Here is an 18,402-nt window from a genome sequence, read left to right on the forward strand (position 1 = left end):
GCGAACTGGTTTGACTTGATTGATTTGCCGTTTCGTGATAGTCGGTGTATACCGGATGGTACCCATAATTGACAAATGTGTGTTTTTCCGTACACATTTTCTCGTACGTCGTACACGTCTTAAAATGCATAATTAACGTACTTTGAAATGAAGTTATGAGTGCTTATTGTAGAACCAAGTAAGATCACAGGCAAGTAACGTTAGACACTAAGTGGTGCCATAGCTTCTTCCAATCTGCCCTTTCTAAAAAAAAAATTTTGGAAATGTTATGTAGTAAATAATGACGAACATGAAAAGTTTCATCCTAACCTTTGTGCAACATGTTTGTAATTCTCAGGCGTTAAAAAAAGAATGAGAAAAGAAACACTAGGAAGCTGAAATTTCACAGTGTTTAATAAAAATCGTTCTGAGAAAAAAGTTTTTAAATTAGGCGACGCATTGTGAAAAACGTACAAGTCGACCATGAAAAAAATACTCAGTTGGTCCCATTTATTATTGTGTGTCCTATTATCAACAGTCCCTGCAATCTAGAGTTTATTTGGTAATTCGTTTTTTTCATCAGAACAACCCTCTACTCCCAATCTACCAACTTTTAAAACGGTCATAAAACCTACCTTTATTGTTTTACCTTTTACCCTGTTTGGGACTCAACCCTGTAGTCTCGATATTTTCTGTGTCACGGTTGCCATGGCGCCCAATTGGCCCCGCCCGTGTGGCACCTGCTGCGGCTCATTGACAGATTGGCTTTCCATCTATTTGAGCTCAGTGCTCTCATTCCTCCTTTGTCAGTCCTTCAACAAACCTCTGCCCCGCAAGACATGGGTTTTGACTCGGTCTTGTTTCATGTACGCATTTCCTGTCTGGTATTGTTCCAGCTTATTTTTGTCCTGTTTAATATCAGTTTCCAGTTTTGTTCTCGTCAAGTTTGTCCTGTTTGATTTCGATATCCTGTTTCATCATCAATCCTGTCTGTCCCCCTCCTGTCCGGTATCGACCCCATCTGTCCTACTCGGGCAATTGGGATTGATCTGGTCGGCCTCTGGCTTCCTATCATTCCACGCCAGACTGCTGCCTAACGTGCATGACTCCCCATTTCCCGTAAAATAAAAGGCTTGTGTGAGAAACGTCACCCGTTTGGGTCCTGATCTTGTTCCGTTTCTTGACATACTGGCGTAGCTATATCTGTTATTATTTCACCGAAATTACAACAGATTAATACATTTGAATTAAGTAATCGGATTAATTGTTCAGTAAATCAGCTGATTATTTTTTATATAAGTGTTCAACCTTGCTCGGGAAACTTTGGGGAATTTGGATTCTTATTTGCTCTCATGTGCACTGCGAGCTTATACTAATCATTGTGTGCTTTCTCATCAAGTTCTCTCAGTTTATTTAGACACGACTGAATAAATGTTTAATGAGGTAGATGGCCTGTATAGTTGGGTTGTTTTGTTGGATCCCTTAACCTCTGGAGTCGTAGGGGCACCATTTCCTGTGGTGTGTCTTGGACAAGGCCAACATATGTTTTCACCCAATCTCGAACTAGGGACCTTTCGCATGTCAGGCGAATGTGCTAACCACTGCACCAGGGAAACACAGTTAGTATAGGATAAAAACTTTAAATAGTCAGGGTGGGAATGTTGGTGGAAAAATGTTGAGAAACTTGGGAGAATTGTACATTAAAAAAAACAAGCAATTTTACTTAAATCAAAATTGTTCAATTACTAATTAAATCTACACTTTTATCAGAATCAGTGTCAGAAACTTGTGATGAAAAGTTACCAGACACCATGGCAGACAACTCTGAAAAGTTGCCTGCCCGGCCATAAAATTGCCTGCCCCATTTTTCTCAACTTGAAACACAACAAGACGACTAATCGCAAATTAAAAAATACATTGTTCATCATAATATATAACAGAACAATACTTTAAAATTAAGTGTATTATAAATCTACTTATAACATTCATTGCCTGTACTGTATATGACATCACTGTTTTTCATCTACCATCAGTATGTACCTCTATTTACTCATCTTCATTCATGCAATGTTTGCGTTGCGTCGTGAACTCCTTTTTCCACAATGCTTTTAATGTACGTTTACGCTTTGTGGCGTCATAAAGTTTGTTAGCTTCTTTCGAATATTTCTTCTGGGGCTGAGGTTTTGACTCGATTCCTAACCACTTATTCATTCTTCTAATGTTCTCTGTGCGTCGACTTTGGAAAATGATATGCAAATGCACGACCTTATAACGCTCGGGAAAGTCCGGAAGCACGAAGTGTCGTGATTGCCTAAGTGAAGTCACCTGGGGCAATCGTTTGGCGTGCGGGGGCGCACTTCCTGATTGGCTGACGTTCTCCTCTTAAGCGGTCTGCGTCCAGAGATGGACGTCGGATCGTACTTTTTGTATCCCTGTGTGTTCCTCCAGACTACAAAGTACCTACGACTCATCTTGCCTGATTCATGCCTGCCTTCCGTTTTTGACCTGTTTCCGTCCCACGTTTTTCGACCTGCTCTTCCGCCCTGGCCATCGACTTACCTGCTAAGCTGTACCTTCCACTTACCTGTCACGGAGCTGCCATTCCGCCGAAAGAGCGCCGGCGTCACAAGCCAGCTCCAACAACTCTTTCCAATAAAAACTCCTTTGAAACAAACGCTATTGGATCAGAGAGTCCGTCCTGGTTCTTGACACAAAGTTATTCGATGCAGGCTTCTGATTGGCTGCTGAGTATGCAAATTGTCAAACGAACCGAAATTCCGAAATTTCCAAACCGAACGAAAGCAAACGTTTCATATGAAAAATTTTTTTTTTTTTTTTCCTTGAAAAAGTTGTCAGCTACCCAGGCAGAGACGTGAAAGTTGTACGCCCCACGTAAAACATATACGCCCCGGGCGTCCGGGCAGACGTTGTTTCAAACACTGTAAGAACACATGAAAAAGGGCTCCCCGCCACAACATAAGACAAGAATGAACCATTTACATTTGTTTTTATTGGCATTCCGTCATAGTCATTTGGAAAACATCACAGTGGCCCTGATGCGCAAGTTGCATCTGTTGTCAAGTTTTACAAAAAATTACATGTATACATTTTTACTTTTTTTGCGTAAATGTTTTCAAAGACGGTATGATACGTTTTGGTCGGGAACACAAGGCACATTCGGGACACGTCGGAGATAGAAAAAACAGAATAAAACATGAACAGGCTACATGTAGCCGTTGTCGAACCTTTTTTTAATCATGAAAATGCCTTCCTCTTGTTTAACGTATTTGTAAGATAGTAGTATTACGCGGCAGTGGCACTGGCACAGCGTGTGCTAGCCCCTTGTTCGTTCTGCAGAGGGCAGATCTCGTTGAGATCTTTGTCAATGATAACCAAGGCGAGGAGATAGCATTGAGTCCTGTAATTTGGTGCATACAGACTCTATGGACAAAAGTGTTGGGATGGTGAGTTGGAAGGAAAAACATGGTTGGTATAAAATTTCCTTTTGCGGTTCTGTGATTGCTATTTACACTCATTTCGCCCAAATGGGACATAGAATCCAGATCTCTTCCTGTTCCACACCAAACTCTTTGTGGCTCATCTTTTAGGTACTAGTTTTACCCAATGTAAGGGCCTTTCCTCAGGAACTCTAAAACACATCCGAATACCTTTGTCCTCAAATGATGTACCAACGGAAACATTAAAGCACTTTAAGCTTGCTTATATGTTCCCTGAATATAGATACGCCCTTTGTAGCACCCACCTCTACAATGGGCTAGCTAGTCGTTAGTCATAGGATAAATTAATGCGGTATATTTCTTCGTTGCACCCCGTACTACAGTTCCACTTCTCGTATTTTCATTTATACGACGGCCGAGCGGAAGCGACAGTGAGGTTTGTCGAACGCGAAAAAGATTTTGATTGTACATTGCAAGAAGTCGGGATGAATTCTTCAAAAGCTCTCATCCACTTGTTTCTGTTTTACAGAAGGTTAAGTACAATAAAAGTGCAAAATAATGATTGTTATACGACTTTGAGCTGATTCGAAGGCTCTTTATGTTCCTCAGCGAGGTTTCACGTTAGAAATACAGTGCTTAACAAATGATTATAAGTAATCCAGTAATACAAATGTGCATCTTTAACTCATTTGGCTTTCATTGGCTTTGATAGTCAATGTTATTACTTTTAAAAATAGTTCAATTGATATTGAATATTTTTCCCTTATATAATTATTAGACTTTCTTTTTTCAGTGAATTTAAGAGAATACTGTATTTGAGGGATATTTTCTTGAATCCATCCATTTTATTTTATTTTTACTATAGCCTTGAAGAAAGGTTTTTAAATGTTTAGGTATTTTCTTAATTGAAAATTAATTAAAATATGTACAACTACCACCCAGGTGTTCAAACTTTCTCCTTAAGGCACCCAACACACAAAAGATAAAAGGATATGTAGGCTACTTTGATTTTTTTAACTGTTATTTGCAATAAATGCTTGTAAACAACAACCCAAAAACCTCTCTATTAAAAACGTTTTGCCAAAAGGACACATTTTGGGTCAAAAGTGTTGTATAATGTAAATTACACATTTGGATTTAAAAATAATCCATCCAGTCTATTAAATGTATATAAGGCGCAAATATCCATTTTAGTGTATGCTGCAGTGAAATGGTCAGCGGCCTGCAAATGGCCCTTGGGTCTCAATTTTGACACCCCTGTCTTCCATGACTCAATATTCTTCTTTGAAGGCTTATATGAAAACTACAACAAATAATGGAAGTTAAAATGGTTCTGGTATAATAGTTGTATGTATGTTTGGTCTGACAGCCTACTTAGAATTTTGGAAGAAAGCTTCCTTCATCCCCTAATAGTTTTCATTGAAACACATATTTGTTTGTTTTTGTTGTTTAAACCAAGAGACCTAATCCACTTGTTATGCACTGTATACCACGCATCCACACATGAACACTACTTTTGCACCATGAATATATTTGTGTTGCATGTGCAGATTTGTCTTTTTATTTTTATTTTTTCTAAAGACCTGTTTGTAGTTTCTGTGGCCAGGCACCTTGGCGGCTTCATGTTGAACTGAGGGGAGGATCTCATTAAAGTCCACAGTGCTTTTAGACAATTTTACCTATCTTATGAAATGGCACTTTACCAGCCTGTTTTGATAATTATCATATTTGTTGGACTATAAGGCGCACCTAAAAACCCCAAATTGGCCAGAAATGTCGGTGTGCTCTATTATTCGAGATTTTATGGTAATACCTTATTTGTGCAATAATTGATCAGTCAAAAAAAATGACTGACTAAGATCACAAAATAATGTGTACAACAGGTATCGAACTCAAGTGACAGTGCTGACAGTTAGCACTAGACCACCAGTGATACAGACAATATGCGAAAAGGCAATCGATTTGATCTCATCATCAGAGTTTGACTCACGGTGCCAGAAACTAATGTTAGAGAATGGAGAAAACAGAAAGTTGTCTTGAAAAATATAAATAAACGTAAGAAAAACACAAAGAGAAAAACCACTCCAAGAAGACCAAGAAGAGCCTCCTGCAAACAGCACCAACATGGCAGATGAGGGTAGACCTGGGAAGGAAATTACACTTTCCCCAGGTAGTCCAAACTTCCTTGAAGCCAGAGATCGCAATTTGGTTGGAAGAGGCCCAAAAGATCATCCTGATTGAGATAACTGTACTGTGGGAAGATGGATGGAGCGAAGCCCATGAAAGGAAAAACGCCAAATATCAAGAACTGGTCCAACAGTGCAGGGACAAGGGGTGGCAGACCTGGCTATTCCCAGTGGAGGTCGGGTGCTGGGGCTCCCCAGCACAGTCTGTATGGGACACATTAACAGCTCTGGGAATAAGTGGAAGGGAGAGGAAGGCAGCTGCCCATAGGGTGGGGGAAGCCGCGGAGAGAGCCTCTTGCTGGCTCTGGAGTAGGAGAGAGAAGTTTAGCTGGGGACCAGGAGATGATGGGCAGTGACTGGCCATCACTGCTGGCCCGCCAACTCGAGGGCGTTGTGGTTTGGGGTCGAAACGCCCAGTGACAGTTGGACACCACATGATGACATCTTCTCCTGGTTGAAGGCAGTCACTGTTCGAGCGACTGCAAAGTTAGCACTGATTAGAAGTGTATATAATAGGTTTATCTTGGTGAATCAGACTTTGTATGAGTGTTTTTTTATATTTATCTTTCAGAAAAACTTCTGTTTTCTCCATTCTCTAGCATTCGTTTCCGGCACCTGGAGTAAAAATAGTGTAATAATGAGATAAAATATATTTTTATGTGTTGTTAATATTACTTGTAGTCTAGCGGTTACATTTTGGAGCTATCACTGCTGTGACTTTCGGTTGGTGATGTTTTTCCGATTGATCAATCATTGCTCAGATTCGTTACTACACTGTAAAACCTTGTGTAGTAACACACACGTATTAAAACTGTATGCATTTCAAATCTTATACAACATATTTTGCAGTGTATAAGGCGCATGGGTTATGAGGCAAACTTTCAAATTCCTGGCCAAATCGGAATTTTTAGGTGCGCCTTACAGTACAGAAAATACAGTATTACTTTTTGAAAAAGTGTATGAGATCTTGCTTGCTACACTCAAAATGTTTTGGGTTATTTGCTATTTTAAACTTTTTGTAAATATTTGAAACAAGAAAAAGTGAAGGATCTAAAAGAGAAAATCAGGAGGCCACCAACCTCACGCTGCCCTCACCCTTACTGCTCCAACTGTTCATTCTAAATGACAACTGCTGGTTTGAGTAGAAGTGCCCTTGGCGGGACAACTACCCATGACAAAGAATCCTTCCCCCTATCTGCCACCCCAGCCGACAGGTTCAAAACCTCGCCTTCTGGTTCCGCACCCTCCCCGTCGCCCCCAGTGCGGCACAGCCTTCCCAAAGCATTCAGCCCCAACATGGACGCTGCAGAAAGTCCGAAGTGAAAAACCTGCGAGTCCGCTAGCCCGAACGGGTTCAGGGCTGCCCGTCCTCCAACGGAAAAGATAGGCGCACGGGGGTGGCGGAGCGCCGACAGGGGAAGCGTCGTCCCAAGGCCGCCCAGGAGGGCGGCGGCCCCCGGGTGAATGAGTCGGGCACCCTCTGTGGAAGGTGGTTCGGCCACCTCCCGGTTTCCCGCCGTCTTGTGGGTGATGCCTTGCTCCTGGCTGACAAAGTGCCCGTGAGCTTTGATGTGCTTGCGTAGCGAGCTGGGGTCTGTATAACGCTTCAGGCAGCCTGCCATCTTGCAGCAGTAAGGCTTGTCCACGTAATGCGTGCGGGTGTGCTTGAAGCGATCGCTGGAGTTGGAGTAGCGTTTGCTGCAGCCCTCGTATGGGCAGATGTAAGGTTTCTCTCCTGGACGGTGGAAAGCGAAAAAAAATCAAATTAGGTTTGAAAATTAATTGAATTTTAAGGGACACTTTGTAATATTTGACCAGTATGTAAAGTATGTTAATATTTTTTACCGCGCCATTTCAAAAAGGGCCCTTTTTGAATCTTATGTTCTTTATAATGATATTCAAAATATTAATACATGTTAAAAAATGTATAGTTGTTTGGTTGGTTGGATCAGTTAACCACTTTAGTTATCGGGGCACGATTTGCCTGTGGTGTGTATTGGGCAAGTACAGCCTTTCCAGGGCAACAAATGTTTCCACCCAGACTCGAACTGGGCCCCTTTTGCATGTCAGGCGAATGGTGCTAACCACTGCACGTTTTCAAAATCAATAAGATAATAAAGAAAATTAGTAAATGGTAAATGGTCTGCATTTTTATAGTGATTTTCAAGTCAATGAAGACAATTATTAAATAAACTTGTCAGAATATTTATGAAATAAACTGTTTTATTTTATATTAAATGTATTCAGGTCTATGATGCGAATAGAAATTATATAAAATATATCAAGTAAGATATGTTATATAAACTATCAAGTCTATTTAACTGTATTTTGTATACAACAAGATTACTTTAAATTTAAATAATTTTCTAATATTGGTATCGTGCTATTTAAATAGAATGTATTAGGTCTATTAAAAATCTTATAGATAATATTTAAAAATTAAAATGTTTTAATCAATTGTCACTTAGGACGAATGCATCGTTGGTTGCCCTCTTGTGGTCATTTTACATTTAGCAACTTTAAATTAGATATTCTTAAAAGGCAAAAATTGCGCTTCTCTGCAAGCAATTTGAAAAATAAACTAATCAATTATACATCACCCAATATCTAAATTATTATGTTATAATAAAAGCAAAAAAATAAACAGCCTATGTGCATTGCTTAAAAATGTATTTATTTCGCTTAATTACGTTGGCAATTATTGCTACAAATGACGAACATTTTCCAAAGCTTCATGTCAGTTTAAATCTTTTTACGACATTTTTAAATAACACCGAGGTGAAGGTAGTTAAAGCATTTATCAAAATGTAGTTGTCAGTTTAATGCAATGAGGCAGCACTCACCTGTGTGTGAGCGGGTGTGGATCTTAAGATTCTCCAGGCGGGAAAAGCTCTTGCTGCACGTGGGACAATGATGCGGCTTCTCGTTGGTGTGTGTGCGGATGTGGATCAGCATTTTATACCTGTGGAGAAAATTACAGGCGTATCAAGCAGACAAAAGCAAGGGCATGGCCATAAAGGGAGGGGACGTGTCCCCAGTAATCATTGTTGTTATATGTAATGTTATAACTTAAAAATCACTTAAAAATGCAGTCTCCACCAATGTCAAGACCAAATGTACGGCCTTGGATGAATGTATGTATCGTTTTTCTTTAAGGCGTTATTAAAACTATTTCTAACACAAATCCAATCGCGTCTGTCATCTGCTGAGCATTCGCTATGCATTGTCGCTTCATTTTACATGTAAAGTCATGTTTATTTGTATAGCCCTAATCACAAGAAGTCTCAAAGGGTTGTACAGATTACAGACCATTACTACACCAGAAAAAAATAATAAAAAATGTCATATGTATTGTAAACAAACCCATTTACATGCAAACATTCCTTTAAGCAAATTTCCGTCAATTTGTCCGTGCAGTATTAAATATTAGGGGTTGGTGAATTGATCCAAATATCGATTTCATCAATGCTAAGCAAGTATTTGGTTTGGATCAGTACTATTGTCCTGGAATCAATACTTTGCTCCTCCAACAATTTTTTCAAAGCGATGCTTCTCTATGTAGATATGGCGGACCTTCTATAGTGCAGTCCTTCTCTCCCTCGGCAATTCTATAGGTTTATGTCTGAGTCCTGACTCCCATGCACACTTTTTAGCACCTCTACCTACCTGGCCTGCAGTTATATCCAACCTGCCAGGCACAGCAAAGGGGCAAATCTATGCGCAACCTCCTACCAGAAGCAAAAAATGACAGGCAAATAACAAGGGCTGCACTGAGTGTACTTTTTTTTCATCTACAGAAAAAGACAATGCCAGGTGTAATTTGTGCAGTAAAGAAGTCTGCTATTGTGGCAACACCTCAAATTGATATAAACCGTGGAAAAAGAGAGCAGTGAGCTGCCACCAAAATGTAAACATGTTCCTGATTGGTTAAATTTCTGCTTTTTTGTTTAGGCTCTCATGGCTTTTGATTTAAAACAGTTGTAATAAAAACATTCCTATTTATTTTATTTTGTACTGTTAAAGTTTGCAGTGTAGTTATTTGGTAAGTAATTAAACACTTTAGTGTCTTGTTCACCAAAATTATAAACTAACCCAGCTAAAGTCAATGTTTATGATATTTCCATGCAAAAGTAAAGGTATCGGATCAGTATCATTTGATACTACCCTGTATATACTTGTATCGTATAGATAGCGAAATTCCCAGTATAGCCCCCACCCTTCTTAAATATCAATCCAGCGTAAAATTTTGTTTGCTTTGTTATTGGACAATTAGGTATAATCTTATAGCGCCACATATGGTAGCAGAGGCCAACATATTTCAAGCCTCAGTAGCGCAATACTTTTGGAAAGTCCCCACTGGGTGACAAATGGGACAATAAAAACTTATCAGATGTCATGAAACGTAACCTCAACAAACACAGAATAAGGACAAAGGTGGGTGAGTACCTTGCGTTGAACCCTCGACCATTGCGAGCACAGCCTTGCCATTTACAGCTGTACCCGTTGTCTTTTTCTGGTTTGACGTGAGCGTCGTTGATGTGGTCCACCAACTCCTGCAGCGACTCGAACAGAAGGTGGCACTGCAGGATAAGGAAAATATAGATGCACTCGTTCAGTTTTTTAGTTCTAACCAGTGTGCTGGGGAAGACTAGTTTGCTGTAAGCCGTTCTCTAGTCTCTAGTGTGCTTAAATTCATCTTGCTAAAAGTATGCCATTGTCTATTGTATAAGCTTCCTTCAAGTGATCAGCCGGGTAACTGTCACACTCATCCATATCAGTAGGTGGCAGCAGATTGCCATTTATTTTCTTTTAATATACTGATTATCTGCTTGCGAGATAGTACAGGGAAATTATGTTTGATGAACCTGTTTAAGATTGCACAACAAAAAATATTAAAAATTAATAAAATCAAGAAAAATCTCGCACATCATTTTGCAATTCTAATTATTTTCTTATTTTCCACCGAAAAAGTGAGAACTGAGTTATACATTTTTATTGTTACAATGGCAGATGCATTTTCTCATTTAAAGTACTAATTTTGATTTTTTTCTTAAAAAACAATGAAAATATACTTAAACTTGGAAATTATGTTAAACCTATAGTAAAATACCAAATTACAGCAAAGTGATTAACCAAAATGAATAACTTGTATTACTTCTTGAGCCAAGGTGACCACAGATACATTACACTGTCAATTTAGGCAGCATGATAATTTAATATTTAAAAAATGTGGCATGTAGTATGGTAATATTTTAGAGAGAATGTGTGCCTTAAGATCCAAAAAGTGTGCCATGTGCCAAAAAAAAAGATTGGGAAATACTGAACTAATTGTCTTTCTCTTGTTAAGTGCCGATTCTGCCTGTCCAAATTCAGTGACAGTAATCTCGGGACGAGCATGCAAAATCTCGCGTGATTTACGAGATTACTGAAACAATGACCATGAATGAAAATCTTTTCTGGATATGATCGTATTGAAATATTTTTGTGTATTAAAAAAATGTCAGCTATGATCATTAGAGGTTAAAGGGGCAGTACAACAATTACCTTCATCCAGCGGCAGGCAAGCTGAACATCCAACGAAGGCTCTTCTGAGGCTTGTGTTTCCCTTTTCTGACCACTGAAAAGAGAAGACGGGAAGCCGTACCCCACTCGTGGGCTCGCAATAGGGAAATAAAATGGGTAGCGCTGAGGTGACGCGTCGCCCTCAAGCCTTCCGTACGCTGTTGCTTCCTGCGATGCACACACAAAAACAAATTGGTCATGTTGGTAAAATGCATGATTGCATGTACTGTATATGGAAAGGTGGGTCTCTGGATTTCCGGTTGCATCTTCATTTGAGATTTTCTTTGCTAAATTTACATCTAGTATGGATTTTTCACCTGTTTTTCTGCTTCGGGTCCCACCTGTTCACTTCTCTCTGTGATGTGTATCGTTGGTTTGTTGGATCTCTTAAGCACACAGATCCTAGGGTCACCATTTCCTGTGGTGTGTCTTGGGCAAGTACATTCTGATGCTGCCCATCCCTCTTCAGACCAACATATGTATCCACCCGGTCTTAAACCAGGGACCTTTCATGTTTCCAGGGAATGTGCTGACCACTGCACTACGGAACGCTTTTTGATATTGACCAACCGGGACAGGACCTGCTACTTTTAAGTAAATAGACTTGGATGCTGTTAAATTACAGACCTTTATGATGGCTGGCAACTTTTGCTTGGTCATCCCAAAAGTGGGATCCATTCCCCAGTTTTTCTTGACCAGAAGAGTGGTCTGGATCAGGGAATATTGTTGATTTTTGTGGACTTTGGCTCCTCAGAATCTGTGTTTTTGTTTTTGTTTTGTGATAAAACTTTGTTTTGTCTGGAATAGTATCATATAGAGCCCCAAAAACACAAAACAGGGATGCAAAGCATACAGTATGTACTGTTTGTATATTATAGCTGACTACGAGTTATGGGTGAAAAGTAAGAGTCTTGAGGAGTTTTTGATATTGCTCAAATAAGGACACAATTTATCTCTTAATCTTAAATGTTTAAAGTGCCACATTGCCTTACCAGTGACAAGAGAGTATGGTTGAGATGGTTGTATTCTGTAGTTTGCAATAGTCTGTGTTCTGTGAGGCCCTTTGAGACTCCTTGTGATTAAGGGCTATACAAATAAACATGACTCGACTTGACTCTCCTCCCGGATCCTCTACTACTTTATTGTTTTTTGCAACAATCTGCTTAGATTTACAGGCTCCACTTGAAACATTTACAGTTAGCTGAGCTCCAAACAAATGCATTTTGGTGAGCACGGTCAAGGGTTTCAATGCCCGGCTTGCATCAGTTTACAAAACAAAATACAGTTAAGTATGGCCAATGTTTCATGTGCTTTTGTTTCTACATTGAATTGCATATAATTTAAGACAATGACAAATTATTTGAAATTACATATTTTAAAACAGCCAATAGAGAGCAACAGATACCTGTGGTACCAATACTTTAAAATGATCAATTAATAATAAATAATAATAATAGATAAAACTTTAAAAGGCTGGTGTCTGCTTTGATGGTTAGACCAAGCATTGGTACATGTACTTTCCTATTACAAATAATGGTCCCTCAAACTTGATAATTAAGAAATTGCAGAAGCAAACATTTGGGATTGGCAAGAGAATAATTCAGTGTATATTTTTTAATCTGATGTATGTTTTGGTGCATGATACCACTTTGGGGGGTGACAATATGATTGTTTTTTATGGGGGGGGGGGAGTTTCTGATTTTATTTACTAGTCATTAGGTGACCAAACCCCTAATGCCGAGCACCAAGCAGGGAGGCATTGGGTACCAATGTTGTAAGTCTTAGGTATGATTAAGCCAAATCTCAAATCTGTGACCTCCCAGTCCCGGGGCAGCCACCTAACCTTAAGGCCACCAAGCTGGTTATAAGAATATTATTGTATCTGCCCTTAAAACCATGAAGTCAGACTGCAAAATTGAATTCAGATCCAAGTTAGTTAGTGCTAGTAATAGGATTCAAATGAACACAAATTAAATCGAACCTTTACCCAAAACAAAAAAACCATGATTCTGTTTTTGGCCAAATAATGAGATGAATGTTGGTTTTATCCGAGTCAATCAAAATCAAGTCCAGTGTTCCATCTGAATCGTTTCAACGAAAACAAATTTCGACTCATGCAGGACATTCGGGCGGAATTACAATCACCTGCAAAAAAGGCTGTGGCCGAGGGCTGCTCCTGGTGCTGTGGGGGGACTCCAAGGGTGACGGAGGGGATGAATGCGTTGGTGAAGAGGGAGAGGGGGAGAGGGAGGAGGCGTGTCTGGAGGAAGGCGACAGGCTGAGATCCATGGCAGGGGGAGTGAAGCAGGATCCGGGTCGCTCGGGACATGGGGACTGTGAGTCTGCAGTGAAAGGGAAACCGAAAGGATGAAGACGAGAACGATGATAGTCAGCACAAAAGGTACAGAAAAAGGTTGTGGACCACTGCTTTAGATGATGGAAGATAAATCAATATCATTGTCTGGCATAGACTAAGCAGCTAGAATAAAAGAATAATGTGATAAAAGTAACAGAAATGTAAGAATGAAAAACAAAATTCAATTTATATAAACAGAAGTAAAATCAAGATCAAAGTATTTTCATCTTTCTAAACAAACGTGATACCTGAGATAAGAATCCTATTTTCAAAACAGTGATGCACTATTAAAATGACGTCAAAACAGCTGCAGTATTGGTAAAAATGAAAATTTTAGAATGACATGGTCAGGGAATACAGAAGTTATTTGACAAAAATATTTGTGGAATTACAAAATAATTTCATAAATAAACAGTAAGATATCAACTTCTCCTTTATTTCAAAGGCCTCATACTAAATTGGTTGTTACCTGTGGTAGCCATAGCACTTTACTCTAGACCGGGGGTCTCAAACTCAATACACTTGGGGGCCACTGGAACAAAGGTCTGGGTGAGGATGGGAAAAATCGGCTTTTCCGAAAGAAAAGCCCTAATGAAAATATTTCACTGTTAATTACAATATTTTGAACATTTTCTACACAAAATAATTTGCACTTAAACCTACATATTTTGGTGGGCACCTCAAATTATCATCATGCAGGCTGCAATTGACTCCAGGCAGTAAGTATGAGACCCTTGTTCTGTACCAAGGGTGGGCAAACTGCAGCTTATGGGCCACTTGCAGCCTGTCCGCCTTATTAATCCGGCCCACCAAACAAAACTGGTGAAAATATGAGGACAATACTTATAATGGTAAATAAAATACTACTAATAATATGTATTGTGGTTCTTTTGGTGCCGCTCTTGTCCCCCATCTGTCTTAGTTTTTCCTCCTGTATTTCTGAGGCATTAGTTTCAAGACAAATCTAATAAATCAATCAATTTTTTCTTCTTGCCCCAGCCCATCTGCTAACATTTTTGATCCTGAACTGCCCACAACTCTCTCTGAACCCTGATCTAGCCAGATACCAATACTCAATTCTTGAGTCATCTTTGGTAGCAATACTAGATACTGCTACTACTAGTACAAACAAATCCTCCCCTCTATCCCCCATAAAATAATTTAAAGAAAACTTTACACAATCAAATTATTTTATCGCGCAAAATTGCCTGAAATCAACTAGAGAATGATATTGTGAGGCCAGTTGTTGATATGGGCCACAATTGTACCAATAACTTAAATCAAGGCTAGTATAATTAAGTCAAGTCATGTTATTGTATAGCCCTTAATCACAAGGAGTCTCAAAGGGCTGCACAGACCATTGTTACTTGCCCATTCCTGATTTGTATTAGAATGTTATCTCACAATAGCCATTTTAACTTGAAGCAAGCGTATGTCTTAAGAATGGTTTAGTAGATAGTAAACTGCTGCTTTTTGTGAAGTGTGCAACCATCAAATGCAGACAATACCTTTTTTGGAAAGGGATTTGTTTTGTTCTTTGTTGTGTGTGTCCAAAATACTTACATGTCAGCACTTGTTTAAATGGTATCTTACTCCTGTTCACGGGGTACATTTAGCAAGACAAAGCATGGGCTGTCGATTGAGTGACTTTTGCTTAGGTTCCATTAGGTCAGTTTGCATCAGCTGGCCTTATGATACATACTCACAATTACAAACCGATGGCGAGAAGAGGACAACAATGCATTTCTATTTGCCAACACAACACACAGGGAGACCAATGAGCAAGTTCAGCAGATTAAGTTACTAGCAAAGAACAGAGAATCCACTTATGACTTGATTGCATTAGGAGGGTAATGTAACTGATTTGCTCGGTGTGACATCACGCGACAACAAGAACAATGAAGCTTGACTAGAAGAAGCCAAGACGTAGAGGCAGGCACCTATCTAAGGCCCAGCAACCACTAGGGAGCATTACAAGCAACGTGATTTGATTGCTTCAATCTATACCGGGGGTCACCAACCTTTTTCAAGCTGAGAGCAACTTTTTGTTTCTAATTACTGTAAATTCCGGACTATAAGCCGCTACTTTTTTCCCCAAACGTTCAACCCTGCGGCTTATTCAGTGATGCGGCCAATTTATGTAATTTTTCTAACGGTCGCTAGCGGCGCTCGAGTACAGAAGGTAAGATTTAGACCAGTGGAATATATGCGCCGAGTAAGACTGCAACTTCTTGGCTTGACTAGCAGCGAGAAATCTTTCACTAAAACTGGCTGCATGCAAAAGGCAACTTTTTCGCAAGTCTGCCAGTGGTTCCTGACAGCGTGGGGCAGCATAAAAAATCCACCATCACCAACGGGTTCCGAAAAAGCCGGTCGGAGAGGAGGGCACAGAATCAGGAGTGGATGGGAGCATGGGACGACGTCTATATGACAACGTTTCTCTCCGACACTGAGGAAGACGACTTTGATGGCTTCAGTTGTAAGGAGGAAGATGAGGACGGTTTACCGTGATTTTTACAAGTACAAGCCAGAGGAGTACAGTTTTAACAGACCCGTTTACTGTGTTGCGAGCGCGTTGCTAGCGTGTTGCTACCATTAACTGCCCGGATGAAAGTTATATTATTATTATTAAAGCTTTAAAAACTCTCGGTGTACCGTCTTTCTTTGTAAATATGTGTAACCATGTATAATATGTATTTGCAACTGTATATTTTTGTAATGTATTTATTTTAGACTTATTCTGATATGTTTTGTACGGGCGAATAAAAAAGAAGGGGCAAAAACCACGGGGGCTGACGGGAAGTGGAGGAAACGTGACACGTGTTTGTGGACGCAGCGGACAATAGTGTATATATATTTTTCCCACCCCTACCTTTGGAAATATACACTTTTTTCCTTAGATTACTTTCAACGGGACCCGGACTCTGCAGGTCTGCATCAAACCTTAAGTACCGGTATCATATTCCGTTCATTTTGCCGGCTGCGAATCTTGGACTGTGTACTTTAATGAAGGACATTCAGTTTCAATCGCGGGACTTAAAGTCGGGTTTGGGTTCATTTTGTGTTTGTGTTACATCTTTTAATGTGGGCGCATGCGGCTTATATACAGGTGCGGCTTGTGTAAGTACAAAAACGGTTTTCCTCTTAAAATGTGGTGGGTGCGGCTTATAATCAGGTGCGCTCTATAGTCCGGAATTTACGGTAGTGCAAAAGGCAACCAGTTTGATATGCATTAAATAACAATCAGGAAGTTTGAGGCTTACCTGGAGAGGAAGGCGGCGAAGGGAAAGTCGTGTAAATCAGACGAGGACGCGAGTGTACGGCGAGCGGCGCACAAATAGATGACGAGCTCCTCTTCCCAAGTCGGAGGGGACAAGACGTTTGTCCTGAGGGAATCTTCAGGTCCAGCGGTTCGTCCGAGGACAACATGGTTTTAAGAGTCCGCAGCACAGCTGACAGTGAAGAGAAACATATTTAAAAAAAACTAAACAGTATTTAAAAAGAAGTGCTATAAATTGGGGTAGGCGAGTGGGTAGGATGCTTATTTAACTTTAATGCGATATTGAGCTTGGGGAAAGTTTATGTCATTTGTATCCCTATCAGTCAGTTAAATGATTTCTCTATTTAGTATGTGACAACAATGCCCAACTGAGTTCAAAGAGCCCTTATGCCTTTTTGCCACCGCGTCTTCTCTATTATAATCAGTTTGGGGCGGATCACATTAGGTGGTGGGAAGTGTTGGAGACTACCGTCATGTTTGTCTATGCATTTTTCGGGGTTTCTGTTTGGAAGTTAAGCATAAAACATTTAAAAAAAAAAATAAGAAAAGGCCTGCTTCTGGGACAGTCCAAACGCCTACAAAAATGCAGTATGGAGGGGGATGGGAACCGCCAGGCTATACTTGCCCAAGACAAACCACGGGAAATGGTGCCCCGATGACCTGGCTTGTTAAGGTGAACCGTGAATCTCTAGTTCCCAATGTTTAGTTGACCACAGGAGGGCAACCAATGTTAAAATGGACACATATTGATACCTTGGTATGTGAACCTAACTGGGCCATCCTAAATGTTTACTCTCCCTCTCTTATATTTAAAATTGTTTTGTAGAAAGTATTATAAAAGTGTTGTAAAAGGATAGTGGGATGTTTAGACGTGCTCTAAGAGCTCATCAGGGCACCCGTATGACCCGGCAGGGGTAAACCAGTGAAAGCTGTCGAGCTCTGCTGTTGAACAGAAAAGTGTGTTCTGTCACCCTGACCCGCGTGACATGGCCGCTTTCTTTTGTCCTGTTTTCATCTGGAGGGACGAAAGGGACTTGGGTGCCAAGTTGCTAGACTTGTTTGGGTGTTTGGGCATTTGGGTTGGCCATGGTCTAAACATTTTTGAGTGTGTTTTTTGCTACTTTTTCCCTTTTTTATTTTCTTTGTTTTTGTATGTGTTTCTCTTGCTGTCGGTCATCCCTCTCGAGTGATATGACCAGGGTAGGTAGGTAGGTAGGTAGGTAGGTAGGTAGGTAGATAGATAGATAGAAAGTATGAAAAGTATGAAAAGTATCGGAAATAATGAACCCTGTGCTCATTCACATCAAAACCTAATACTGATTAACTCAATCATGCTTGATTTATTGTAAAATACCTAAATCAGGGGTATTTACACAAGAGTTTGCCTGCCATTGTTTACCTGCATTGGGTTTTTCAACAGTCTGCAGAATATATTAAAACAAGACACGAGATCTCAAATAGACTAGTCAGTTCAGGCCACAAAAAAAGAGAAGTTGGGCACCTCATACCTTTAAATCCAATCTTATTGTCTGGTTCAAACACAGTTTTAACACATCCCGCCAAGTATTATTGCGGCATTAT

At 40.0% G+C, this 18,402-nt stretch overlaps 1 protein-coding gene across 1 annotated transcript in view; it reads right to left on the minus strand.

Moving 5' to 3' along the window:
- Positions 1-2,969: 2,969 nt before the first annotated feature.
- The window catches only part of LOC148361189 (zinc finger protein GLIS2-like), a 35,971-nt gene continuing 20,538 nt past the window's right edge, over positions 2,970-18,402 (minus strand). Inside the window, exons 2-7 of the mRNA XM_088341909.1 lie at positions 16,805-16,993; positions 13,331-13,527; positions 11,168-11,353; positions 10,070-10,203; positions 8,467-8,585; positions 2,970-7,358 (exon numbers count right to left, since the gene is read on the minus strand). Coding sequence (XP_088198035.1) covers positions 6,742-7,358; positions 8,467-8,585; positions 10,070-10,203; positions 11,168-11,353; positions 13,331-13,527; positions 16,805-16,970 — 1,419 coding nt within the window. The 5' untranslated portion in view covers positions 16,971-16,993 and the 3' untranslated portion in view covers positions 2,970-6,741. The remainder of the gene's footprint in view (positions 7,359-8,466; positions 8,586-10,069; positions 10,204-11,167; positions 11,354-13,330; positions 13,528-16,804; positions 16,994-18,402) is intronic.

This window comes from Urocampus carinirostris, chromosome 8, assembly GCF_059441175.1.
Source record: "Urocampus carinirostris isolate Australia breed hairy pipefish chromosome 8, RoL_Ucar_1.0, whole genome shotgun sequence".
Taxonomy (NCBI): domain Eukaryota; kingdom Metazoa; phylum Chordata; class Actinopteri; order Syngnathiformes; family Syngnathidae; genus Urocampus; species Urocampus carinirostris.